The sequence below is a fragment of the Phodopus roborovskii genome, unplaced genomic scaffold (assembly GCF_943737965.1).
Source record: "Phodopus roborovskii unplaced genomic scaffold, PHOROB, whole genome shotgun sequence".
Lineage (NCBI taxonomy): Eukaryota > Metazoa > Chordata > Mammalia > Rodentia > Cricetidae > Phodopus > Phodopus roborovskii.
In genome coordinates, this window is record NW_026126459.1 from 1,787,888 (window position 1) to 1,814,675 (window position 26,788).

General features: G+C 42.1%; 1 protein-coding gene and 1 pseudogene across 2 annotated transcripts; one reads left to right on the forward strand and one right to left on the reverse strand.

Moving 5' to 3' along the window:
• On the reverse strand, positions 1-26,072 carry LOC127225723 (zinc finger protein 251). Of its 2 annotated transcripts, none has more exons than XM_051189256.1 (4): positions 25,958-26,072; positions 21,412-21,544; positions 20,954-21,067; positions 1-1,716 (listed from the first exon to the last, which is right to left on the reverse strand). In XM_051189256.1, exons 2-4 carry the CDS (start codon positions 21,536-21,538, stop codon positions 101-103), a joined length of 1,857 nt encoding a protein of 618 aa, XP_051045213.1. In that variant the 5' UTR covers positions 21,539-21,544; positions 25,958-26,072; the 3' UTR covers positions 1-100. The 2 variants fall into 2 exon arrangements, with proteins under 2 accessions (XP_051045213.1, XP_051045212.1); XM_051189255.1 differs by lacking the exon at positions 25,958-26,072 and adding an exon at positions 21,759-22,562.
• Positions 25,950-26,093, forward strand: LOC127226236 (uncharacterized; annotated as a pseudogene).
• Positions 26,094-26,788: the final 695 nt, after the last annotated feature.

The window sequence follows — 26,788 nt, forward strand, 5'->3', positions numbered from 1 at the left end:
TAACATGCAAGTCTGTTAGTAAAAGTATATTTAATTTTCATTATGCCAACCTGTCTAATATAAAAACAAAGTTTCTAGATTGTTTTCCACATTTATCATATTAAAAATGTCTTTCTTGAAAAATCTTTTTGATATGAATTAAATATCTTCCAGATCCATCATTCAATTGTGGTTTCTCCCCAACACGAGTTACATGATGTTGAGTATGGGATGACACTTCACTACCAGCTTTACCACATTCTTGGCATTTATAGGGTTTCTCCCCAGCTTGAATTTTCTGGTATTCCATGGGTTGTGAGGAAGTGCTGAAAGTTTTCCCACATTCATTACATCCCTGGGACTTTTCACCACTTCGAATCGTCCACTGGAGAACAAGTTTTGCACTGTGGCTGAAGGCCCTGCCATGTCTCTCTCCAGTGGATAGATGGCTAGTGTCATAAACAAAATCTGGGCCACACTCAAACTCCTGTGTGTTCTCTCCCATGTGAATTCGTTGATGCTGCGTGAGGGCTGATCTGCGGCTGAAAGCCTTCCCACAGAGACCGCATTCATAAGGTTTCTCTCCAGTGTGGACACGCTGGTGTAGGGTAAGCTGGGAACTCTGGATGAAGGCTTTCCCACACTCAGTGCACTGATAGGGCTTTTCCCCTGTATGCACTCTGCGGTGCTGCATCAGAGTGGAACTGCGGCTAAAGGCTTTGCCACACTCACTGCAAACATAGGGTTTCTCCCCGGTGTGAATCCTTACATGCTCGGTGAGATGAGAGTTGAAGCCAAAGGCTCTTCCACACTCGCTACACACGTAGGGTTTCTCTCCAGTGTGAACCCTGTGGTGAAGAAAAAGGCTGGAGCTCTGGCTGAAGGCTTTCCCACACTGACTGCACTTGTGGGGCTTCTCTCCTGTGTGAATCCTCTGGTGCTGAATAAGGCTTGCATTTCGACTGAAAGCCTTTCCACACCAACTGCATCCATGGGGCTTCTCTCCGGTGTGAATCCTCTGGTGCTGGGTTAACTGAGGACTCTGGCTGAAGGCTTTCCCACATTCATTACACTTGTAAGGTTTCTCTCCTGTGTGTATTATGCGATGCTGAATGAGGCTTGAACTTCTACTGAAGGCCTTCCCACATTCATTACACCCAAAAGGCTTTTCTCCAGTGTGGATTCTCTGATGCAGACGGAGATAAGAATTGAGCCCAAAAGTTTTCCCACATTCATCACACTTAAATGGTTTGTTCCCAGTGTGAATTCGCTGGTGAAGAATAAGATTTGAGCTGTGAGTAAAGGCCCGCCCACATGGACCACATTCATAAGGCTTTTCCCCAGTATGACTTCTGCGATGCCGACTTAGGTCTGAATTATATTTAAATGTTTTATTGCATATGTCACATTTAAAAACTCTCTGTCCTGTTTTATTTCTTTGAATTGTAACAACACTTTGGCTCGAATTCAAGTGTCTATCAAATGCAGGAGGCTGGGCATTTTCTGGAAGCTGTATCCTATATACTGGAGAGTCCTCTCTAGCAACTCTCTTCAAACTCTGAGTAGAACTTTCTTGGCTCCCTTCTCCCTGACCTTCATGGTCCCAAGCTTCCTGAGATTCAGGTGTTTGTGAATTAGCCCTTGGGAATCTCTGTGATATGAATTCTGGTGTTTTTACTTTCGCAGAACATTTCTGATTTAAAATGGATAGCTCCTTATCAGTCTCAATTTCAGAATCTGTTAAACAAAAACCACAAGTAAATTACTAGAGGTAACCCCTACTCAGCAGAAATCACATTTTTTTTTTTTAATGTTTCCATAAGCTATTACAACCCAAGTGTGAAGACACACACCTTTAATCCTGTCACTTGGGAGGCAGAGGCAGATGTACCTTTCTGAGTTCAAGTCTGGCCTGATCTACATAGTGAATTCCAGGACAGACAGAGCTACATAGAAACCTGTCTCAAATAAATAAAAAGAAAGCTATTATGCAAAAGTTAGACAATTCAGTAGAAAAACGTGACAGAATCCAGAAATAAAGGTGGCCAACAAACAGAATGAAGACAACAATATTCATTAGTCACCAAACAAATTGCCAGTGTTAAATTAGCAAATTAATTTATTCAACAAATACAAGGCCAAGCATTTCTAAATAAAGAAAACAACAGGAAGAATAACATAGTCTTCTGGTCTGAGAAATCTCATGTTCAAATCAGGAAGATAGATAATGAAGTGATTGGTTTTTTTGGGTGGGATTTTTGAGTCAAGAGTTTTGCTATGTAGCCTATGATAGCATGAAATTCGTGATCCTGTCACTGAATGCTGGTCTTAAGTCATGTGCCACTATACTTGGGTCAATGAGTACATTTTTAAAAAAGGAATGGATAAATCATGTAACATGGAAATGCATCATGGGCTCCTGCTCAGTCTACATGGTCAGAAAAATCACAGGAGGAAGAGTGTATCTGGGACAATTAAAGGGGCCACTCAGCAGCGGCAGGCCCTGACAAAAATGCTGGAATGTGAGAAAAAAAGGTACTGAGCCCAAGAATGAAAGAGTTCTCACTATGACTACAGCAAGAAGTGGGTGACAGACAGAGCACAGGCAGAGGAGGTGCCACCTACAGGCTGAGAAACCTGAGCTTAAGAACATATTATACATCTTTGGTCCCACATTACTCTTTGAGAATTTATGCAAGGATCAGAAGCCTTCCTCTGGCTTCTGCAAGCATCCCCTGAATGCACTTGTATATACACACACACATAAGCAAAAAGTAAAACAAATCTTTTTTAAGAAAGAATATATCCCATATAGATGTGTGTCAAATGAAGGAGCAAGGCAGTAACTGACATGCTGTTCATAACTGTGGGAAGATGAGAAAGGACACATGTTCAAAACTCAGATGCCTGTCTAAACCCACTTTTACTCATATAACAGATGTCTTTCTACACAGTAATGGAGGAACACATAACTAAAGCAAAGTCTGTGATATGTTATAAAAATGAATAAGTTCCAAAATTTGATACACAAAATAAATCAACTTTTACTGAGAAAAAAAGCACATGAATATTTAGTGTGAACTGATGAAGCCATCTGGGCTTGGTAATTTGTCTGAGGAAAAGTTTTTAATTACTGAGTCGAGACTGAAAACTGGATGCTGTAGTGCTCACATGGAACCCCAGTTCTGGGGAGATGCAGGCAGGAGAGCCAATAGTTCAAGGTCATTCTTGGCTACAAAGCATGTCTGAGCCCACAAGACGTCATACCTCAAAAACCAAAGAGGAGAGCCTACCTGATGGGTAAAGGTGCTTACTCCTATGCCTAAAGCACACATGTGGGAAGGAAAGAAGCAACTGCCTTCCACACATACACTGTGGCACAATCCACCCACTCCTAACATCAAAAGAATACAAAAACCTTAACAAATACGGCAAAAAGACGACGGGAGCAATAAGGAAAAATTCTTGGTGTTTTTGAGATTGGCTCCTCTTGTTTACACAACTCAGCATATTCCCAATTCAAAGTACATTTCCTGCCTCAGTCTCCTGAGGGTGAGATTGTATATACAAATCACTATACTCAGAAAAATAAAGTTAACGTGATGACTTTTCAGTTATTTATTTATAAATAAATGTCTTTCCCCTGCATGTACTCATGCATCACCTTTGTGCTTAGTGTCCTGAGAAGTCAGGAGAGGGTGCAAGATTCCCTGGGATTGGAATTAACTGGTGGTTATGAGCTACCTGAAGTGGGTGCTGGGAATTGAATTTGGGTCCTCTGCAAGAGCAACAAGTGCTCTTAACTGATAAACCATCTCTCCAGACTGCCAGAACAATTTCTAACATTTATTTACTGTGTGTGTAGGTCAAGAAGACAAATTATGAGTCTGTTTTCCTTCAATCATGTGGGCCTTGTGGAACAAACTCAGGTCCTCAGCCTTGACAGCATGTGCTTTTACCTCAGGAACCAAATCTCTTAGGCTTGCAAAACTTTTTTTGAAAACAATAATTTTAAAAAATAGTGCTGCTTTTTGGTTTTTTTGCCACAGGTCCAGGTGGCCAGTTCTGATTGCTGCAATACAAGCATCACATTGGACAATGATGACAACTTCAGTGGTAATGACTGACAGTGGAGGACAAAAACTTGGCTAGGTTACTTAGGAAACATCTCAAAGGAAAGTCGAACTACTGAGATTTTCCCCTTTTGGGGAACAGCCACAGCCAACCATAAACAAGTACCTGAACACTCCGGTACTGATGTAAAACCCTGGGACAGTGGGGTTGGAGTGTGATTCAGACCCTTCCCTCATGGCCCTAAAGACCCCCATTATCTTCCTCATTCATTGTTCTGTCAGATGGAAGCTAATTATCATTGACAGCTAGAGGTGTCCTCCTAACTATAATAACTATAATTCTAACTGACATTATATGAGAAAGGATAAATGACATTTCAATCATTGTTCAGAAAGAAGCTTCAAAAGCAAGTAAGCAAACAAACAAACAAACAACAAAACAGAGCCTGCAGAGTGGGAAAAAAATCTTTCAAAAGTAGGATGGTAGTGGTAACACCTTTAATCCTAGCAGTCAGAAGGCAGAGGCAGATGGATCTCTGTGAGTTTGAGGCCAATCTGGTCTACAGATGGAGTTCTAGGACAGCCAGGGTTGTTACACGGAGAAACCCTATCTTGAAAAAAAAAACTTTAAAACTATACATCAGACATCAGCTTAGTATCTATAATGTATAAACATTGTAAAAATTAAATAATAAAACCTCTGAAACCATCCACATATTAAATGAGTTAACGAACTGAATATAGTTCTTAGAACCAACAGAAATATATCAGTTATGGTGGTCAGATCTGTTATCGTAGCATTAGGAGATGGAGGCAGGAGGATCAAGATTATTCTCAGCTACATGATTTTCATGCCAAACTGAGCAAACACGGAACTCTCTCAAAACAAAATACAACAATAAAAACAAAAGGCAAATACAAATGGCTAATGTTTGAGAAGATGTTCAGCATCCTCAGTCAACAGTGAAATGTAAACTGAATGTGCTCTGAAATCTCATCTCACTCCAGAATGATTATCATCAGGAAAACAAATAAATAATGCTGGTGAGAATTCAGAGAGAGAGCAACCCTTATACATTATTGAGGGGAATACATAAATTGGTAGATTAGTATAGAAATCAGTACAGAGCCTTCTCAAAAATACTAAGTATCTCTTTAAGTATGAGCAAGTTCTACAATAGCCAGCACTAAATAGACTGTCTCAAAATACTAAACAAAGCCATCAAAAATAGATTTACCACAAGTCTCAGCTATACCACTCTTGATCATATTCACAGTATTGTCACAGTATTCTCAAAAGCTAGGAAATGGAACCAGACAAGATCCAACAGATAAATGGATAAAGAAAATGAGATACATATACACAATGGAATTTAATTTAGCTGTAAGGAAAATGGATGTAACTAGAAATTATTGTGTTTACTAAAATAAGCCAGACACATGGTGGCTCTGTGTGATGCATACACACAAATACAGATAAAACATTAACACAAATAAAATAAATGTAAAGAAATTTACTGAATAGATTTGGGGGAATATTATATGATTATCACATACATGAGCCTATTCACTGTTTTTTCCAATCTCACCCTGTCTTAGGGCATGTATCTGAAGCATGGATTTTTTTTCTGTTAACATTTCAGCCTTTTAAGCTTCTAGAAGAGTGAGGTTGTTGGAGATGTTAAACCCATCTTGGGTCAAGAATCCCAGAGTGGTATTTAGCTCTTATGTCAAGTTACTTGCTTCCTAAAAGATGACATCACAATTCCCTTAACTTGAAGTTTAAGTTGTGATCGGTCCCTTTGTCTCATCCTATTCACAACTGAGAGGTTGGTTAAGATGTGATCTTGCAAGGGCTGGAAAGATGGCTCAGCAGTTAACAGCACTGGCTGCTCTTCCAGATGTCCTGAGTTCAATTCCCAGTAACAACATGGTGGCTCACAACCATCTATAGAGTAATCTGATGCCCTCTTCTGGCATACAGTCATATATGCAGACAGAGCACTCATAGCATGAAAAGAAAAAGAAAAAGAAAAAACAGGAAAAAAGATGCAGGAATTAATACATCACTGGGGGCAAGTATTGTACTTTCAAAGCCTCAATATCATTCATAGTTTGTGCTTCTGCTTAGTTCTTAGGCATAAGATGTGAGCCTCATACACCTATTGCTGTTCTTGTCACTTGATGCCATGTCTTCCTGCCATGATGGACTCATCCCTTGGAAACTTTAAGTCCAAACAAACCCTTCTTTCTATAAATTGCCTTGGTCATGGTGTTTATCACATTAATAGAAAATTAAGTAATACGGACTCTCAGGCCCCATAAGCAAGTGATACTAAGTAACTTGGTACTGGTAACTAATAATTTTTTAGGAAGTAATAAGAGATGGCTCAGCAGTTAAAAACACTGGCTGCTCTTCCAAAGAACCCAGGTTCAATTCCCAGTACCCACATGGCAGCTCATAAAACTGTAACTCCAGTCCCAGGGGAGCTGACATCCTCACACAAACATATATGTAGGTAAGATACCAGTGCACATAAAATAAAAATACATTTAAAAAATATAACTATTACTTAAGCCTACATTAAGAACATTCTTTGTGTCAGGAAGTGGTGGCATATATGCCTTTAATTCCAACACTTGGGAAGCAGAGTCAGGGGACTTGAGTTCGAGGTTAAGCCTGGTCTACACAGCATACTCCAGGACAGTCAGGACTACACAGAGACTCTGTCTCAAAAAACAAAAAATATTATTTGCGGGCTGGAGAGATGGCTCAGAGGTTAAGAGCACTGGCTGCTCTTCCAGAGGTCCTGAGTTCAATTCCCAGCAACCACATGGTGGCTCACAACCTTCTATAATAAGATCTGGCACCCTCTAGAACACTGTATACATAATAAATAAAAATTTCTTATTTGCAGGAGCCAAGAAAATGGCTCAGTGGGTAAGAGCACTTAAAAGCATGGGGAACTGAGTTTAAATCTGTAAAATCCATGCTGGGCAGTGGTAGGCAGATCTCTGTAAGTTTGAGGCCAGTCTGGTCTACAAAGTGAATTCTAGAACAGCCAGAGCTGTTACACGGAGAAACCCTGTCAGGAAAAAAAACAAAAACAAAAACAGACAATAAATCTCTAACATCCACTTCAACTACTATGCATGGCTGAAAATTCCTGTAATCCTAGCACCAAAGGATAGGCTACACCAGGAGGATCTTCAGTGCTTGATATCAGCCTAGTCAAAATGGCAAGCTTCCCAGTTCAGGCATTGATAAGAGAGAGAGACTCCTAATGATAGTCTCTGGCTTCCAGATAAATGCCCATGAGCATGCACACTCACACACTCACATGAATGCGACACACACACATACACCATGCAGTTTGGGAAGAGGCTCATTATCCTAAAATACTGAGTAAAAGGTAACATGTAGATAAAAACAGAAGACATGGGTTGGGGGGGTGTAGCTCAGTGGTTCAGCACTTGCCCAGCATACAAGAATCCCTGGATTTAATCCCAGCACAGCAATACAAAATTGTGTAAGACACTAAGGATATGTTATAGTTGATGTGCTGGTATATGCCTGAAATCATTGCACTTGGGAGGAAGACAGAGGGAAAGCAGGAACTTGGGACTACCCTCAGCAACACAGTGAGTTTGAGGTTAGTCTGAGCTACATGCCGACTTCTAAGAAAAAAAAAAAAAAAAGGGCAGGAAGATGGCTCAGTAGATAACCATGAAAGTCCTGTGTTCCACCCTGGGAACCTATGTAATGATGGAAGTAGAAAACCCATTCTACAACATTGTCTTCCAACTTCCATAACATGTGTTATGGCTCACACCCTATCATATACCCATGCACATACAATGACAGAATGTAAGCTTATGATATCACTTTAAATTAAAAGAATCTTTTATAAAAGAAACACTATACATGTAAGGCATGTTTCCCTGTATGCAGACGCCTTACAAGACTAGAGGCATTATGTCCCCAGGAATTGAACTGAAAAGGAAAGAAAGAAAAATCACCTAAAAAGACATGTGGGCACCTATGAAGCTGTTTCCAGAGGTTTATCCAAGGGAATACCCACCTGAAAGTAGACAGTAACATTGAATAAAAAAAGAGTGAATGAAGCACCAGCAACCCCCTTCCCCATTGAGACAGAGTTTCTTTGTGTAGCTTCTTAGGAGCACAATGTGACCAGCTGCCTCACCCTCCTCATCATGACAGACTGTACCATTCCTTAAGTTGCTCATCAGGTATTTTGTCACAGTAATTAATACAATGTTACAGAATATCTGCAAACCTGGTAGCTAAAAGGGTAGATACCACAGCCTCCAATTTTCATTTATGTGTATGTTCATGTATATACATGTGTGTGTAAGCTAAAGGACCATTGCAAGTATCTTCCTTTATGAGTTAACCACCTTGTTTGCTGAGCCAGAACCCCTCAGTGGTTTGCAATTTCCCTAAAAGGCTAGCCTGACTAGCCAAGAAGCCTCAAGGATCTGCTTGTCTCTACCTCCCCAGCACCAAGATTAAAAATGCATTTCTGATCGCTGGGCAGTGGTGGTACATGCCTTTAATCCCAGCATTTGGGACAAAGAGGCAGAGGCAAGCATATCTTTGTGAGTTTGAGGCCAGCCTGGTCTACAGAGTGAGTTCCAGGACAGACTCCAAAGCTACACAAAGCCTGTCCTGAAAACAAAACTTGACAGATTTTGATGATCTCTCCTGGAAGGCATCACCCTCCCTGTGCAGTGGGGAGGGGAACGGAATGGGAGGGGTAGGGAGGTATGGGAGGAAGGGAGAGAGTAGGAACTGGGATCAATATGTAAAATAAGAAAAGAAAATAATAAATAAATGCATGTCTGCCTTTTTAATGTGTATAGAGATTCAACTGAGGTCCTCATTCTTGGAAGGTAAACTACCTCCCCACCCCCGCACCCCCACTCCTCAACTTGTTTTTGTTTTTTCTTTTCAAGACAGGGACTTACTATATAGCCTAGCTAGCCTCAACACAGAGATCCTTCTGTCTCTGCCTCTGAATGCTGGGATTAAAGGTGTGTGCCACCACCACCAAGCTAAACTGGCTAATTTTAAACCCTAGATTAAAACCACTAGCACAAGACTTTACCATGTTTCTTTGGAGTCTTTCTTTTGTGTTGCCTTAGCTCTCATCCATGTTTCTTGCATAGCCCTGAACCCCACATAGCTACTGAATGCCCCATGTCTATCAGTATAAAATCGTCTCTGCGTCTGTCTTCTTCTGAGAGGGTATTCTTCATATAGGGGGAAAAAAAAAACAAAACAAAAAAACAACAACAACAAAAAAAAAAAACCAGAACAGAAATTGTAGAGAAATCATACTTTCTTCTCCATATGTGGATGAAAAACACATACACTCATAAATCTGAATTTAAATATTTAGTCTCTGAAGGAAAACAACTGTGTTCTGAATCTTGAATGCTCAAGAAGCCATGGGCTATTATCCCAGTATATGTGTCACAATAGGTACCCCTACACAGTGCCATATCCTTATTATTCAATTAGCACAGTTTAGAGTTCAGTATTGTATGTTTACGTATGATGTGTATGTGTGGGAACATGTGCCACAGTAAACAGATGAGGATCAGGACAACCCTCAGGGGCTGGTTCTCTCCTTCCACCCTTACATGGATTCTGGATTTGAAACTCAGGTTGCCAGGTTTGTGTGTCAACAGTTGGGTCACCTTGCTGGCTCAGGGTTCAATATTGGTGTACATCAGAGGGTTTGACTTCACTGCTGCAGTACAATGCAAGTGTTCTGGTGCTGAAAAAAACTTCATGTGAGTTACCTCCAACCCTTTCACGACTCCCTGGCAATCACTGTTTTACTAGTCATAGTTGTTTTAACTTTTTAAGGGAAAGGGGTATTAATAATAAGATCTCATGTTGCTGGGCAACATGTGGCGACACATTCCTTTAATCCAGCACTTGGGGAGGCAGAGTAGGTGTTCTCTGGGTTTGAGGCCAGCCTGGTCTACAGAACAGCCAGAAAGAAGCCCTGTCTCAAAAACAAACAAACAAACAAGCAAATCTCATATTGCTCATGATAGCCTTGACTTGTTATGTGACCCAGAATGATTCTGAAGCCCTGGTCCCCCAGCCTCTACTTTCCAAATATTAAGACAACAGATGTGTCTCCCATTCTTGGCTTTGCCCTAAGAACGTCATTGGAGGGGCTGGAGAGATGGATCACTGGTCAAGATCACTGGCTGCTCTGCCAGAGGGTTAGGCTCCCAGCACCCAAGTAGCAGCTAACAATCATTTGTAACTGCAGTTCCAGAGGACCCACTGCCCTTTTATGGCCTCTGAGGGTGTTGTATAAATGTATTGAACAGACAAACAATTAAAACACCCATAAACATAAAAATAAGATCTTCAACCAGGAGGTGGTGGCAAACACCTTTAATCCCAGCACTTGTTAGGCAGAGACAAGCGAATCTCTATAAGGCGAACCTAGTCTACATAGTAAGTTCCAGGAAAATGGGGGCCATGTAGAAAGACCCTGAAGAGAAGAAAGAAGGGAAAAGAGAGAAAAGAGATGGCATTTCTCTATCTACGATGTCAGCACAGTGAGGTTATCCTGACCCAAGACTTTTAGCCTCCAAAACAGTAATAAAATATTTTGTTGGTTCAGGAGTTAATTATAGCAGCAGAATAAGTATGAGCAAACCAAGACTGTTGGGTTTTTGTAATTATTTTTAATTGACACACAGAAACCTAGTATTTGTTGACAACTATTCTTTCTCCATTGTGTGCCTCTGCTCCAAGGTCAGTTGATATTTATGTAGTCCTTTATACCTGCATTGTCTATGCTGAGCCAATGATTGCAGATCATTTCATTTATCTTTGCTAATACCCCCACTGCCTTGGTAATTAAAGCTTTGTTAGTATGAGTTCAACTTTTTTGCTTTAATAATGAGCTATTTGGTGTCTTTTCTGTTGCCACATAAACACAAAATGTTTGTTGATAGCCACCAAATAACATAACCTGCTGTCACTTTTATTTGGAAAGAGTTGACAATATTCTTCTATCCATAAACATGCATCTTTCAGGGGCGGTGGTGGCACACTCAGGAGGCAAAGGCATGTGGATCTCTGTGAGTTCAAGACCAGCCTGGTCTACAAGAGCTAGTTCCAGGACAGCCTACAAAGCCATAGAGAAACCCTGTCTCAAAAACTCAAAAATAAATAAGTAAATAAATAAATATAAACATCTTTCTTCACTTATTTCCTCTTCTGGCATGTTTTCAGCAGGATTTTCCACTTTGATTTTGAGTGTAGTAGGTTAAGAACATTTTGAATATACTATGAATTTCACCTTTGGAGTGCTTATATTAACATTTTTTTCTTTTTTAAAAGATGGGGGCAAGGCATAGTGGTGCATGCCTTTAATCCTAGCACTTGGGAGGCAGGGAAGGTCTGAGTTTGAAGCCAGCCTAATCTGGTGAGTCTCAGGACAGCCAGAGATATATAATGAGGAGGGAGAGAGGCAGAGAGGAAGAAAGGAAGGTAGGTAGGTGGGCAGCATACTTTCAAGACTTGGTTCTCTACTTCTACTGTAGAGGTCCTGGGGAGTTTTCAGGATTGCCAGCAAAGCGCTTTACCTGCTGAACCATCTTGCCTGCTTTTATGCTGTTTTAATTTAAACTGCACTTGACTAGCATGAGGACACACACTTTTAATTACAGCACTCAGGAAGCTCCGTGGGGGAACTCTGTGGATTTGAGGCCAGCCTTGTCTACACAGGACTTCCAGGGCACACAATGAGACTTTCTCAACCTCTCCTCCAAACAGGAAATAACTGCAATGGTCAAAAAACCAAAACTCCTCCACACCTGTGCAAAGAGAGCAGCTGATTTACATACATGGTGTTTTGGAACATTGTTCTTATTAGCTACAGGAGCCACTCTGTTCAGATGGTCTGTAATCACATCACAAGTAAACAAAGTTTGAATCCTTGTATGTAATTTATTTTCTTCTCTGATAAATTAACAAGGACCTCTCAGTGTTAAAAAGTGACAAGTTGCTGCATTCCTGATCTTGGAAAGCTTCGTGTTTTGGGTTTTTTTTTTTTTTTTTTTTTGTTTTGTTTTGTTTTAGGAGAGCTAACAGATTAAGGAAAAGTCTGAAATAACTCCCAAGAACAGGAAGAGAACTCAAGGAAGGGCTATTCCCACACTGGTGTTCTTTTTATACATGGTTAAAGTTGATTTGCTATTATTTTCTTGAGAATTGTTCCATCTGTGGTCATGAGTGATCCCTGTCTGCAGTTTTCTTGTATCATCTTTGATTTTCCTGCTAAGGTGATATAGGTCTCCTCCAGGACCTGCTTTTACTTTTCTCTTCTTAAAAAGTGAAGAGAACTGTTATCACTTCTTCCTCGTTTGTCAGACCACAATGGAACTTACTTGAATGTAACAGGCAATTTCTTAATACATGTCTCCTCAGACTGTCCTTTTCTTTTTGTGGAATTTTGGGAGATTGTATCTTTAATAGAATTGTCCATTTCATGTTAAGTTACCAAATCTGTGGGTGAGCTGTTCATACCATCCCTTTATTGTCCTTTAAATGCTCGTGAGATGTAGCTGCAATGATCTTTCCGTTTTTAAAGATGTTCTTATGTATTTTATGTAGATGAGTGCTTTATCTGCATGTGTATCTGCACATCAAAAATAGGCATCATATCCCAGGGACTACAGTTATAGACAGCTGTGAGCTGCTATATGGATGCTAGGAATTGAACTCAGGACCTCTGGAAGAGCAGCCAGGGCACACTTTTAATCTACCTCCTTTGTACCCACCACCACCATCCAGCTGGCAGAAGTTTTAACAGCTAAAGTTTAGGCTGAAAATATTCATTCAACTCACCACCTCAAGCTTTATAGGTCCTTGAGAACTGGAGGTAATTCCAGTGATACATTATTTTTCTTTTAGGAGAGGGAGTTTGATACCAAGAGGATTTATTTTGGACTTCAAAATAAGCTGGCATTTCTACATACACACTTTTAAGGCCTATTATTGATATATTTCTCCCCTAGACTTTACCACATGGGGGCCAGAGATGTCAGCCCAGACTGAGCCATTTTTGTTAATCCAGTACGCGGTCCAGAAAATAAAGAGATTACTTGTTTCTGTCCCTACCTGATGCCTTTCTTGTTTTAAGATCTTGGGAGGCAAGGGAATTTGTGTGTAGTTCATGGCAGGTCATGACCTCACCATGACCTCATGGCAGGTGAGTGACCTCACCAGAGGGCAGGTCACTAACAGCCACTGGGAGGTCCCCAATCAGAGGTGCTGTTCTCCTCAGGCTCCAAGAGTGCTGGCTGCCCAAGTTATGCCTTTTGAGGTTCCCAGCCCATGCCTTGAGCTCCCATATTTCCCAGATGAGAGAAATCTCTGGTCCCTGTTTACGGGTAGATGAAGCTGCTAGAGTCTTGGTTCTGGATATAACCATATCTACCAAATACAAATTTCACCAAAGACTATTCTTTGCTTCATAAAATTTTTTAAAGTAGGCTGGGCACATCTGAAGATACAACATTCCAGGCAAATCTTTAGTAATACAATCATCTTTGCTAACTATATCCTGGATTAGTGAACAAAGAGCTTATTGTAAATCAGAAAAGAGCTTCAAATCTGAGGGGACTCTACCTGTAACTGGAGGAAGGGAAACAGTAGGGCCTTTTACATTACTCAGGCTGAATAAAGTACATGGGACGATTGAGTTTTACAGGAATCTTTTTGGGACATTTTAAATTTCAAAACAAGGATGAATGAAGTTCAAATTAACGTCTCTTCTAGAAAAATGATTCAGTCAACTGAGCAGAGAACATACAGCTTCAAACAACAGTAAACAAAACCATACCTACATCAGCTAACAACGTTATTTATTATTGAGCTAAAACAACCTGGGGATACAATGTGCCTGCCTACCCCAAGAAACAGAAAAAGGACGCCAGCCTAGCCAATGCTAAGCCCCACTGGCCTACCCCCAGATCTTCTCCAAAGAAAAACTGCATAGAAAAACTAAACTATGGATTAGAGAGACAAGAGATCTTTCTGGCACACTCCTGTTTTTCTTATAATGTTTATCATCTACTTCAGCTTGTTAAAACAATACAAAAGTCTCTTCTTTTAAATTTCTGAGATGGATTTTCTGATCCTATATATTGTTGAGCCAGGTAGAGTGGTGCCTACCTGAGATCCAGCAGTCTGAAGCAGGAACTATATCAGAGGTCAACCTGACCTATATAAATGTGTCTTAAAAGAAAGAAGACTACTTTCTTGCCTTTCCCTTTCTGATGCTCTTTCACCAGCACTGCTGACTACCTTGCAACAATGTGCAGGTCTCCACAACATGCTCAGGTCAGGGGAGAGGAGAGCGCCACAGTACAGGAAGATCTCATTTTTTTGTGAACTAACCTTCAGATAGCTCCACACACAGAATAGCTCAAGGGCACTAGAATTATCCTTCCTTAGATCAGTTAGGCAATGGGGAAATTGTTTCCTTGAAGGGCAGCTGTGTTAGGTCAGGATACTCTAGCATACTATAAAATAATTTCCTGTCCTTTTCTTTATTGTTTTACTATGAGACCCTGGCAAAGCTCTTGGAAGTGAAAACAAGCAAACAAACAAACAAAATAAGCTTCTCCTTGGGTTCTGTTTTTTGGTGGAATTTTTTTTCCTCCTTAAATGTTTGTATTTGCAGGGTAGTGGTGGCACATGCCTTTAATCCCAGCATTTGGAAAGCAAAGGCAAGTGGATCTCTGTGAATTCAAGGCCAGCTTGCTCTACAAAGTGAGTTCCAGGACAGCCAGGGCTGTTACACACAGAAACTGTCTTGAAAAACAAACAAAGTTTGTGTGTTCAGGTATATCAGTGTACTATGGAGGTCAGACAACTTCTGGGAGCTGGTTCCCTCCTTCCATTATATATGTGGGTTTCTGTGGTTAAACTCAGGTTGTAAGGCTGAGTGGTAAGTGCCTTTACTCACTGAGGACCCTTGCTGGCCTGCCATGGAGTTTTCAACTCAGATTCATTCCCACTAAGGCTCCAGAAAATTTTCAGTTATAGTTAGTTATTTATGATTTATTAGAGCTTGCCTGAGGATTCAGAAGGCAAAGTTAGCCACAAGCCATAGAAGCCAGGCACACACTTTTAATCCCAGTAGCCAGAAGAAGCTAGGAGGTGTTGATATATACCTTTAACCCTAGATTTTAGGATTAGGAGGTTGACAGATCTCTCTGAGTCCAAGGCCACCCAGATCTATATAAGATTGAATCAATCTAAAAGAGAATTATAGTTCACACCTTTAATCCCAGCACTCGAGGGATTAAGACAGGAACAAGGATTCAGTAGAAGGCATTCCTTCTTCTTCAGCCACACTGGAGATAGAAGTATCTAGTCTCCAGCCATGCTGAAGAAAGGTTACAGTATGAGGTTTGGTGAGAGCTCATGGTGACAGGATCAGCCCATTCAGCCCCTGGTAGAGGTAAGAAGCTAATGGCCAACTGCTTTGCTTTTCTGATATTCACCTTGAAATTTGAATCCAGTCTCTGGGTCTTTTATTAGTGTTACACCTACTTTACACAGCTGGTTTTGACCTCAGTTCTCTGAGAGCCAAGGTTGTTGAATTTTCAGTATGGTTGAGCTTTTTATTTGAGACAGGGTCTCATGTAGCCCTAGCTGGCCTCACTTATATAGCCAAGATGAACCTTAAGTTTGTGATCCTTCTACCTCTACTTTCCAAGTGCCAGAATCACAGGTGTACACTACCATGTGTGTTTTTTTTCATACTATGGATCAAACCCAGGATCTTGTTCAATCGACTCATATCTTCAGCTCACTTTTCTCTTTTTTATATAAACTATATATAGATGATTTCCAACTGTGTTAATCAGTTCTCTGTTACTATGATAAAATACCTGAGATAATTAAGAGGAGAAGAGTATTTTTTTTAATTCAGTTTTAGAGATTTCTGCCCAGTCACTTGGCCCTGCCGCTTTGAGCGTAATGTTTCTTTCAATAGTATGCCCCGCTGATCTTAGAACCCAGTTCCTAAAGCTCCCACTATCTCCGGGTGCTGCTCTAGTTCAACTTTCAACACAGGCCTTTGGGGAACATTTCAGGGCCCAACTACAGCAATTTAACATGACTTGGCTGAGGAAATTTTCTGTCTGCTTTGAACAGGGTCATGCCTTATAACCCAGGACAGCCTGGAACCTAATAGCCCTCCTGCCTCTGCCTTCCATGGGCTGGGATCAATGGGTGTGCACCGCCACACTTGTTAATTTCTTTTTTTAACTTTACAATGGTGCAAAAGTGATGTATTTAATAGACACCTTTTTCATATTTTGATTTTTGATATTGCTAGACTATTAATATGCAATACGACTGTCTCTTGTAATCCCAGGCAGTGGCAGCTTGTCACAGCTCCCCATCAAACTTAAAGTAACAAGAATAAACAACTAAACTCCAGTATGTTAGGTAGAATGTCAGGAAAGTAGGAATAAGAAATGCATTTCAAGATGGGCGGTAGTGATGCACAGCTTTAATACCAGCACTCAGGAGGCAGAAGCAGGCAGATCTCTGTGAGTTTGAGACCAGCCTGGTCTACAGAGCTAGTTCCAGACAGCCTCCAAAGCTGTCTTGAAAAACAAAAACAAAAACAAAACAAAACAAACAAACAAACAAACAAACAAAAACGAATTTCAATGTATGATTGTCTCCATTAAGATTTAACTTCATTAGCCGGGCATTGGTGGCACACGCCTTTAATACTAGCACTGGGGAGGCAGAGGCAGGAGGATCTCTGTGAGTTTGAGAATAGCCTGGTCTACAAGAGTTAGTTCCAGGACAGCCTCCAAAGCCACAGCAAAGTCCTGTCTCAAAAAACAAAAACAAAAAGATTTAACCTCATTTTCAATCATGGATCACCTGCTAACTTTAAAATTATAATACTGGAAAAAATTATAATATGGGTAAGGCAGTGCTAATTCACACCTTTAATCGGCAGGCAGATCTCAGTGAGTTCCAGACAGCCAGGGCCGTTACACAGAGAAATCCTGTCTTGAAAAATCAAAAAGAAAAAAAAAAAAATTATAATATTGTATGGTGAAATTTATAGTTGTGTATGTATGTATACACACACACACTATAAGGCTAAACTAAAGGGTGGCAGGATGTCATAAAAGACAAGAAAAAGGAACAGAGAAATACAAATGTTTAAAAAAAAATAAGTACAAATTATATAGGCACGATGGCTAATCCCAGAACTTGGAAGTTGTAGGCAGAAGGATCAGGAAGTTAAGGCCAGATTCACATGCACAGTAAATCTGAAGCCCTTCTAGGGACTTCAAGAGATGTCATGTGTGATGGTGAATTTGGGAAGCAGACACAGGTAGATCTCTGTGAGTTCAAGGCCAGTTTGGTCCACAAAGTGAGTTCCAGGACAGATAGGGCTACATAGAGAGACCCTGTCTCAAATCAAAATTAAAAAAAAAAAAAAAAAAAAAAACCCTCAAGAAAAATAACAATAACAAAGTTATTATCTACTAAATACCAAATTATGGCTAGGGGTGCAGTTCAATGGTAGAGTGCTTGCCTAGCATGCAAAAGTCTCTACACTAAAGCAGAAGAGAGACAAAGGGATGAAACAAGAAAAAGAGTTAAATTAAATATTAATAGACTGAAAGCAAAAATGATAGAAAATGAGACCCAACTGTGTGCTATCTGGGAGACAGACAATTTAAATGTAAAGACATAGCTGAAATTAAATAGATGGGAAAGATGCTCCATGCTAACACAAACAGCAACAAGGCTGGAGTTGCTGTTAATATCCTGAAAATGTGTCTCATAAATGAGAACAAGTCAGTAACACAGCTTCAAAATAGAGCTAGCAGACACTGAATGAACCCAAGGAAAGACGACTTTATATTCTTGGATTTGCTTAGCAACTGAAAGAATAGTTAAACAAGCAAACAACAAAAAATATCAGGTCAACTATAGGTACATCTGAACCATACATTAGCCTCATCAACTTAAGTGACATTTGTTCAGTCCTATAACTACAGACCACCCATCCTTTTTTTTTTTACATGGACGCTGTGGTTTCCATGAGAATATCTCCCACAAGCTAATGTATCTGAACACTTGGTCCCTAGCTGGTGGTACTCTTTGGGCGTTTGGAAGTTACAGAACCTTTAGCAGATGGAGCCTTGCTGAAGGACTTCCTGTCTCAATTCATGTTTCTTTCTACCACCTCCTTTTGCAGATGAAATGTAATCACTCTGTGTCCTGACTGCCAGGGTGGCCTCACATTCCTACTGCTATGACTCTCCCTCCATCATGGACTTTATACCCTCTGGAACTCCAAGCCACAATAAATAAAACCCTTTCTCTTCTAAGTTGCTTTTTGCCAAGGTATTCAATCACAGCAACAGAAAAGGTACTAATACACACATGGTATGTTTACCAAGAGGCCTGGAAGTCATAAGCCATCTAGCAATTATAAGAATGAAACCAGCACTTGGGAGGCAGAGACAAGAGAATCTCTATGAGTTTGAAACCAGCCTGGTCTACAAGAGTTAGTTCCAGAACAGGCTCCAAAGCTACACAGAGAAACCCTCAAAAAAACAAAACCAAAAAAGAAAAGAATACAATCATAAAGAGTTATGTTCCTTGGCCACAGTGGAACTATATAATAAATTAACAACAATAAGATAATTAAAAAACAACAACTACTTAGAAATTCACACATGTACAAATATAGATTGGGCCAAAGAATTGTTTTAAAAAATTAAAAAGATATTTTGAACTAAATGCAAATAAAGCCTATGGAAAATTCATGAAATGCATCTGAGCCTGATGTCACAGGCCTATAACCCTGGCTACTCAGGAGGCTGAGATTAGATCACAAACTCAAAGCCAAGCCCAGAGTATAAAGCCAGCAAGAGCGATTAAGACTCTGTCTCAAAATAAAAGACACAAAAAGATTTCAGGATATAGCTCAGTGGCAGGGCACTTGCCTAGCATGCATGATGAGGCCAATGCATGTTCGTTTGCGCACGCACACACGCGCGCGCGCACACACACACACACACACACAGAGGCTAGAGAGATGTATTGGTAGTCAAGAGCACTCTCCAGAGGACCTAATTTGGTACCCAGTACTCTCATTGGGCAGCTTACAAAGCCAGTAACTCCTGGAGCTCTGGACCTCTGCAGTCAGCTGAATTAAAGTATGCATACCACAACACAGGGATACACACATACACAACAGTAGTATTTGTAAAGATGTGAACTGTCTTTAAGCCTGTATTTTCATAAAGCCTTGCTATAGACAACTTTAAAAAGGTAAATTACAAATCTGTGGTGATATATTGTTTATGACCTAATAAAGCAACTGGAGATCAAAATGAAAAGTTTGCCTCAGCCATAGAGCCAGGCAATGGTGATACACACCTTTAATTCCACCAGCCACACACCTTTAATCCCAGGACTCAGGAGACAAAGGCAGATGGATCTCTGAGTTCAAGGCCACCCAGGGATACATTAGAGTGAATCAGACTAAAAGAGAAATAGCTCACACAAAGGAGATCTCAGCACTTGGGATCCCATGCCTTTAATCCCAGCTCTAGAGAGGTATAGAAGATAGGAGCAGGGCATTCTGTATTGAATCTCAAGATACTTATTCTCCAGCCATGCTGAGGACAGGACAGCTCTTTCAGTCTGAGGTAGAGGTAGCTAGAGGCGGGCCACTTTTCTTCTCTGATCCTCAGCTTGAACTCCAATATCTGTCTCTGAGTTTTTGTTGTTTGTGCTATACAAATTGGTGATCTAAGCTCCCAATTTTAGAAAAGAAGCTTCATGAATCCAATTTCAAATGTGTAAAACTGTGGAGAAAATTAACTCAGAAATGATGGTGCATTCATTCTCTTGGTAAAGGAACCAAGAACTAATAAAGGGCAAACAACTGATTACTTAACTTTACAAAATAAAATACCACCAAGTATGAGGATAACTGATGAAGTACTATATACTCTGATAGTGAAGAACAGTATGTGTAACAAAGTAGGACAGAGAGGAACAAGGAGAAAAGAGCAGAAAATAGAAGAGACTCAGTAGTATCTGAGAGTCAAAATACTGAGAACTGATAAAGCAGAATCGCTAAAATGAAGAAAACACTCAAGAGGCCGGGTGTGGTTCCACACACCTATCATCCCACTTAAGAGGCCAAGGCAGGAGAATCAGGAGTTCAAGGCCAGTCTTGGCTACATGAGAAGGCTGAGGCAAGGAGAAGGGAGGGTGGGATTGAAGAGACACTAAAAAGAATACTAGATCCAAGTGTGGTGGTATGCACTTAGTCCCAGCTACTATGGAGGTTAAAGCTCCAGGAGGGATGACTTTATCCCGGGTGTTTGAGACTTGATCCGAAGTGTTTGAGACATGCTTGAGTGACACAAAAAGACCTAGTCTCAAGAAAGAGAAAAAGAGAACAAGAAGTCTTGCTAAGCAAAATTGAGGATTGAACAGGAAGACATAAAAGAGAAAGGAGCATGATATAGAACCTGTATGAAAAGAGAAAGTATATTCTACAAAAAAGTTAGTGAAGATGTGTGAAAGAACAAAATATGTAGGCCATAAACCTATAATGTTTGTTTAGCTCTTGTTTTTGTTTTAAGACAAAGCAAATGGATGGGGGGTAGCATTAAAGCATGAGCATACTGGAGCTATGTCTTCCCTTAGAGAGGGCTGGACTATATACCATCACCATGTCTGCCTTCACTTCTAGCCCTCACTCCAGCTACCAAAGGCAGGAATGAAAAGCCATTCCTGAGATCAGCCTCTGACTTATGCTCACCTGTCTGGCAACTTCTTAAGACTTCTGGTTCTTCAGTCCCCAGAAGATCTAGGACCCACAGCTCCTCCTCTTGCTCCAGCTGGGAGATCAGCTCTGGCTTAGGGACTGGAAATCCTGTTAAGGGTGAGGACCCCAAGTGAGCTGCTGCAGCTGGGGAGGGGGTGAGGGTAGAGCAGGACCCTGCCTGCTGGGTTCTCCACACCAGACAGGGAGCATTCTGCCTGAGTAGGAACACTGGTCAGGGGAGGCCAAGGAGCAAGAGAGTTCAAATGCCTCAGATGGGGAAAAGGATGACTGTGAGGTCATTAGCAACAAGGAACATAGTCCCTAGAACTAGGTAGACTGGTACCTGGGGACAAGAGCAGGGCCCTATTTTCTTTGGGAATCAAAGAGCCAAATGAGCCCAAAGTTCCTTAGAGACTTCCCACTGTGAGCCAGGACTCCAGGGCAGTTCTCACCCAGTGAGGCCACGTTCCCATAGTTCTCCAACATCACATCCCGGTACAGCGCCCGCTCCTGGGGGCCCAGCTGCTGCTCTTCTGCCCTGGAGAAGTACACAGCCACATCCTGGAAGGTCAGAGGCATCTCGCCCTGGAACGACAATATGCTGAGAGTTGTGTGGCTTCTTGATTTCTGATGGGGTAGCAGAGCTGAACCCAGCCGACCAGACAAGGACCAATTGAACATAACTGTATAAGAGGTTGTAGTCTGTATCCTGGTCCTTTCCAGCTTCACAATCTGCTCACCTCAGAGATCTAGAGGAGACAGCTTGTGACCAGGGCATTAGGGAGAGAGAATAACTCACCGAAGGCCTGGAGCAGGTCTTGGCAGCCATCTGGGCCGTGAACCACCTTGGAATCCGTGGTAGACAGGAGGCAGCCCTGGCCTGAGGCCTCCCCAACTTACTCTCGGGGAGAGAAAACAGACAAACTCAGCCTCATTCAGCTGGGGCAGTGAACAGATGGTCAGAGGAAGACGACAGACCTTTCTTCTGAAGGGGCCTTCTGGGGTGTACTGAAGCCGTGAAAGCCAGCATGTGACCTGTCCCATGCTGCTATCCAAAGTGCTGCTATCCAAAGTGCTGCTATCCAAACTGAGAACTGCCCCAAGCACAGTTCCAGCCATGCACCGAGTGGGTGCATAGCACCGCCTCAGCCTTAGAGGGCCAGCCTGGAAAAGGCTCTGGGCCTCACAGGGTGGTGGGTGTGAGAGGACACAAAATAGGCGGCGACGGTCAGCTCTAGGCAAAACCTAAAGGCCATCGTCCTTCACATCCATGTCTCCCAAGGCCGTGTCCCCTCCAGCGGCTTGTCCCTCCCACTGGTCCTCCCGCTGCTGGGTGGCCCATCTGTCCACGACCGCTGCCTCCTCCACTATCCCTCCTCCCGGTGTCGCAACATCATCAGCGCCCTCGGCTCTGAGACAGCCAGCCCGGGACCCGCCGAGTCCCTTGGCTCGGCACGGCCTTTCCACCTTTCCACGACTCGACGCCCTTGCACCTGCCTGTCGGCTGTCCGTGCCCACCTGCAAAGCGATAGGACCGTGGGAGCCTCACCTCGGCCAGGGCCCTCTGGACCAGCCACCCACCTACACCCGGCTGGGCCCGCGCTGTGGGGGCAAGCTGACTGCCGATTGGGGACGGAAAAGCCAAGCTGCGCACGCGCGGCGACGGTGGCCGTGCACTTCCGGAGCTTCTCTAGGGTCTCAGAGAATGGCGCCCCTACGCACGGGCTGGGCGGAGCCCGGGTATGCCCAGTGCTGGCGGAATCCGCTCTCTGGCCTCAACCAGATAAGATCTGTGCTGCTCTGCTTTCCCTCGTTGTCATAAACTAAATCACATGTAAAGCTTGGGTTAAATAACTAACACCTGGGCTAGGTGTCTGTGACTGGCCTGTAATTCCAGTGCTGGGGAAACTGAGGCAAGAGGATTACGAATTCCAGGCCAGCATGAAATATATTGCAAGACCCTTTGTCAAAAAAGCTAAATCAGGTTACTCTTCCAGATGACCCAAGTTCAATTCCCAGCACCCTCATGGCGGCTCACAACTGTCTAGCTCCAGTTCCAGGGGATCTGATACCTTCACACCAATGCACATAAAATAAATTTAAATAAAAACTTTTTTTAAAAAAAAGCCAAATTAGCGGACGTTGGTGGTGCACGCGTTTAATCCCAGAGCCAGAGGCAAGCAGATCTCTGGGAGTTTGAGACCTGCTTGGTCTACATAGTGAGTCCCACGACAGTCAAGGCTATGTAAAGAGCTTTTAAAAACAGAGACAGAGAGCAAGACTTAGTAAAAGAAAGGAGGCAGAGATGGCAGGGATAAAGAAAGATTGTTTAAAACTAAGGACTAACCTTTGCCCAAAATAATTTTTCACACTGCACACAAACTGGAGCCGCAGAAATTAGATGATGCCAAGTATTCAGAAATTAGACAGCAAGTATTCGTAACTGCTGAGCCATCTCTCTAGTCCTCAGATTTATTGCCACAGTGTAATTTTTTTTTAAACGTAGGAATTGTTGGGAAAAAAATCGATCATTATGTAATCTCAATTGTACATGTGGGCGTTTAAGCCAAATAGAAAAAGAGCCTTTGAACATTATGTAGCCCTTGCTGGTTGGTGAACTTGTACAGCTCCTCTGCCTGGGTCTTCTGAATAGTCTCCTGACTACAAAGCTTCCTTTGATTCTGCCTCTGAATTTGCAGGTTCTTTTCTTACTTGGTAGTACTGCTGGCAAATAACCAAACAGTTGCTGAGGCTGACAAAGTATTTTATTTAATGGTCATGAATAGAGAAATTGAAGTGTATCCTCTTCTCCCAGGGCAGATCTAAGGCCTGTAGTAGTGAAGTAGAAAAGACCAATTGTTGGTACTGGTTTGTAGATCTACTTTGTGGTGTACTTAAAGCACCCTTTGTACTGCCTGTTTGCCAAACATGACATCACTTGCTACCTGAAACAGAATGACATGGAGAAATAGCTGAAATAATGGGTCATTGCTTTTAGGAAACTTGTTTGAGTTTTTAGACTTTCAGAAGCTGCCCTGGCCTCTCTTCAGTCAACAGGTGACACCTCTCCCATTCTCACTGGTGTCAGAGTGGGTGCTTGGTAAAGACAGGTTCTCACTTTCTACCCCATATTTTCCTAGAATTCACATGTGCTGATCTTCCTGTTTCAGCCCCTTGCCCAATGCTGGGATTGTAGGCCTGTGCCCGCCTGGGTTTTTACTAGGACTGAGTTGTGTGGGTTGTGGTATGAATGCTGTCATTGAAATTTTGAGAGTTTTGTTTTGAGACAGTTTTTCTGTATTGCCCAGATTGGTGTGGGATGCTCATTCCTGCCTTATAATCACCATCCAAGCTACATCATAGTTCCTTGTAAAAAGATATTTTTCAGGAATCAGGGCACCACCTTTATTTTTTCCTAATTTGGTTAAATCTCTCAGAGAACCAGTGGGTGGTTTTCATGATTATAATGATAATGACCCCAAGGTTATCTTCCAACTGTCAAAATGGCCTCCAGATTAGATGGAACCTGTCTGATCAGCACTCCTGCACATTGGGGAGTATGTGATAACTTAGTGCTTAGCAGTTGAAAGCATGTGGTTACCGGTAAAGAGCTTTTGTTGATATCCTGGCTTCTCCCTCTCCCCGGGTCCTGGGCAACCTGACCCTGTTCCTGCTCCCGACTCCTCTCCTTCTCCTGCCCTGGTGGTTTCTCCTCAACACTCTATGCCAGCCCTCTCCTGGGCTTGTGACTATCCTTAGGGAGCCTTTCGTGGTCTACAGGCCTCTCTAATCCTTGGGTTCTCTCCCCAGGCGCTTCTCTGGGCAACCTTCCCTCACCCCAGGATCTGTCTTCCTGGTGTTATGCTGACAGCTCAAAGGCTGCCAAAAGTTGTATAGCTACATCGTGCATGTGTTAAGTGGCAGCATAAGGACTCTGCATGAAGAAACGATGGCCCAGCAACTCCATGACTCCAGTTTCAACAGTCCCAACCACTGAGCTGTGGCAAGAGAGCATGCCCATCCCCCACCAAAAAATAAAAAAATTAATGTCGGTTAAAAATTAAAGATAGAAAAAGATTAAAGTTAGGGTTGTCACTACAGCAAAAAAGATTTCAGGATGTGTCAATATGAAGCAAGTTTGAGTGTATTAAGAAAAAGATTTCAGGCTGGATGATGGTGCCAGGGTTTCAGCAGGCTATTCTCAGCCCTAGCACAGAAATTTCTAGAGGATTTTAATTCTTTGGTATCCCTGGTATAGTTTCAGAAGCCAGGAGATCACTGTGTCAGAAGCATCTCTGTCATGCTATCTTGACTTTTCTACAGGCCACATGTGGACAAGGGTCAAGCATCACCTGTTTTGAGTTTTGAGACAATGGCCTGTGCCTCCCACCTGTTCGTTCTCTTTCCATTTCTGCTCCACCTACCTCTCCGTTTGTGCCCTTTCCCAATAAACTCCATGTGGGTTAGTTGAGTTTGGTGGTTCATCAACCAAAGCTGCAGCAAAGAACATTTTTACCTACTTCTAGTAAACAGCATCTGGAAATAAACAGAAATGGATAGATTTGGGGCTGAGGCTGGTGACGGTGTCTTACCACTGAGCCACCAGCCTTTTAGTAGTGCCTGTGTTCACTGCTAAGCATGCCAGGCACCTTTTAGGCGAAAACTACAATATTGATACAACTTCAAAATGCCCTTTCCTCTTTTTTTTTTTTTTTTTTTTTTTTTTTTTTTGGTAGAACTTATATAAACTGGGACTAAAAAGATGGCTCAACAGTTAAGAGTACTTACTAACTTCTTCCAGAAGACTAAGGGTTCAAGCTCACAGTTGTTTGTGACTCCGGTTCCAGGATATCTGATGCCCTCTTCTGGCCTCTGTGGGTACTTCATGCACATGAAGTACATTAAGCAAAGTACTCACTGCACATGGTGCCTGACATACATGGACTCAAAATGGAAAAAAAAAATTTTTTTTCTAAAAGAAAAAACTTATATACTTACCTGGCAAGGGTGATACTATGATCACGAAAGGTGTTTTCCCAGGGCTTATCTATTGCACTCCTGTGATTTCCCTAAATGCAGGAAACTTGACTGCACAATTAGTGGTAGTGGGGGGCTGCATTTGAGCTCTCCCCTATAAATAAAAAAGGAAAGAAAATAGAATTTATGCAAACCAAGCATACCCAGAAGTGTTGCTGCCCTCCATACTAATTAATCAATTTATTATTTATTTCTTTTGAGTCAGGGTCCCACTGGCCTAGAACTCACTATGTAAACCATCCTGGTTTCAAGCTCACAGAGATCCACCTCCCCTGCCTCCCATGTGCTGGAATTAGAGGTGTGTGCCATCACATGTGTGTCATGGCTGTGGTTGTTTTGGTTTTGCACTCATCTAAGTAGGATCCCATTGTGCTTACTTAATTCAGTATAAATTCAGTATAAACACATGAAGAGTGTGTGAATTAAGACTAAAAAGGGTGCAGACTTTGTCTTCTGCAGACAGCTAAGCAAGGTTGGCAGGATCTGCAAGCAGCTGTGTTCCTAGGCTCCACAGTATGGCAGGAAATAGTTTAGAACATTTGTTGCTCTTGCTGCTGAAGAACCAGCACAGAAAGTATTGTAGGGAGAAGCATTGTAGCCTACAGCTCGGCACCACCAAGGAGAGCTACAAGGTCCCAGAGTCCCCTGAAGATGGCACTGCTGCCGCTGATGTGTGCCTCCAGAAAGAGGCACAGGCCATTGTCTCAAAACTCAAAACAGGTGATGCTTGACCCTTGTCCACATGTGGCCTGTAGAAAAGTCAAGATAGCATGACAGAGATGCTTCTGACAC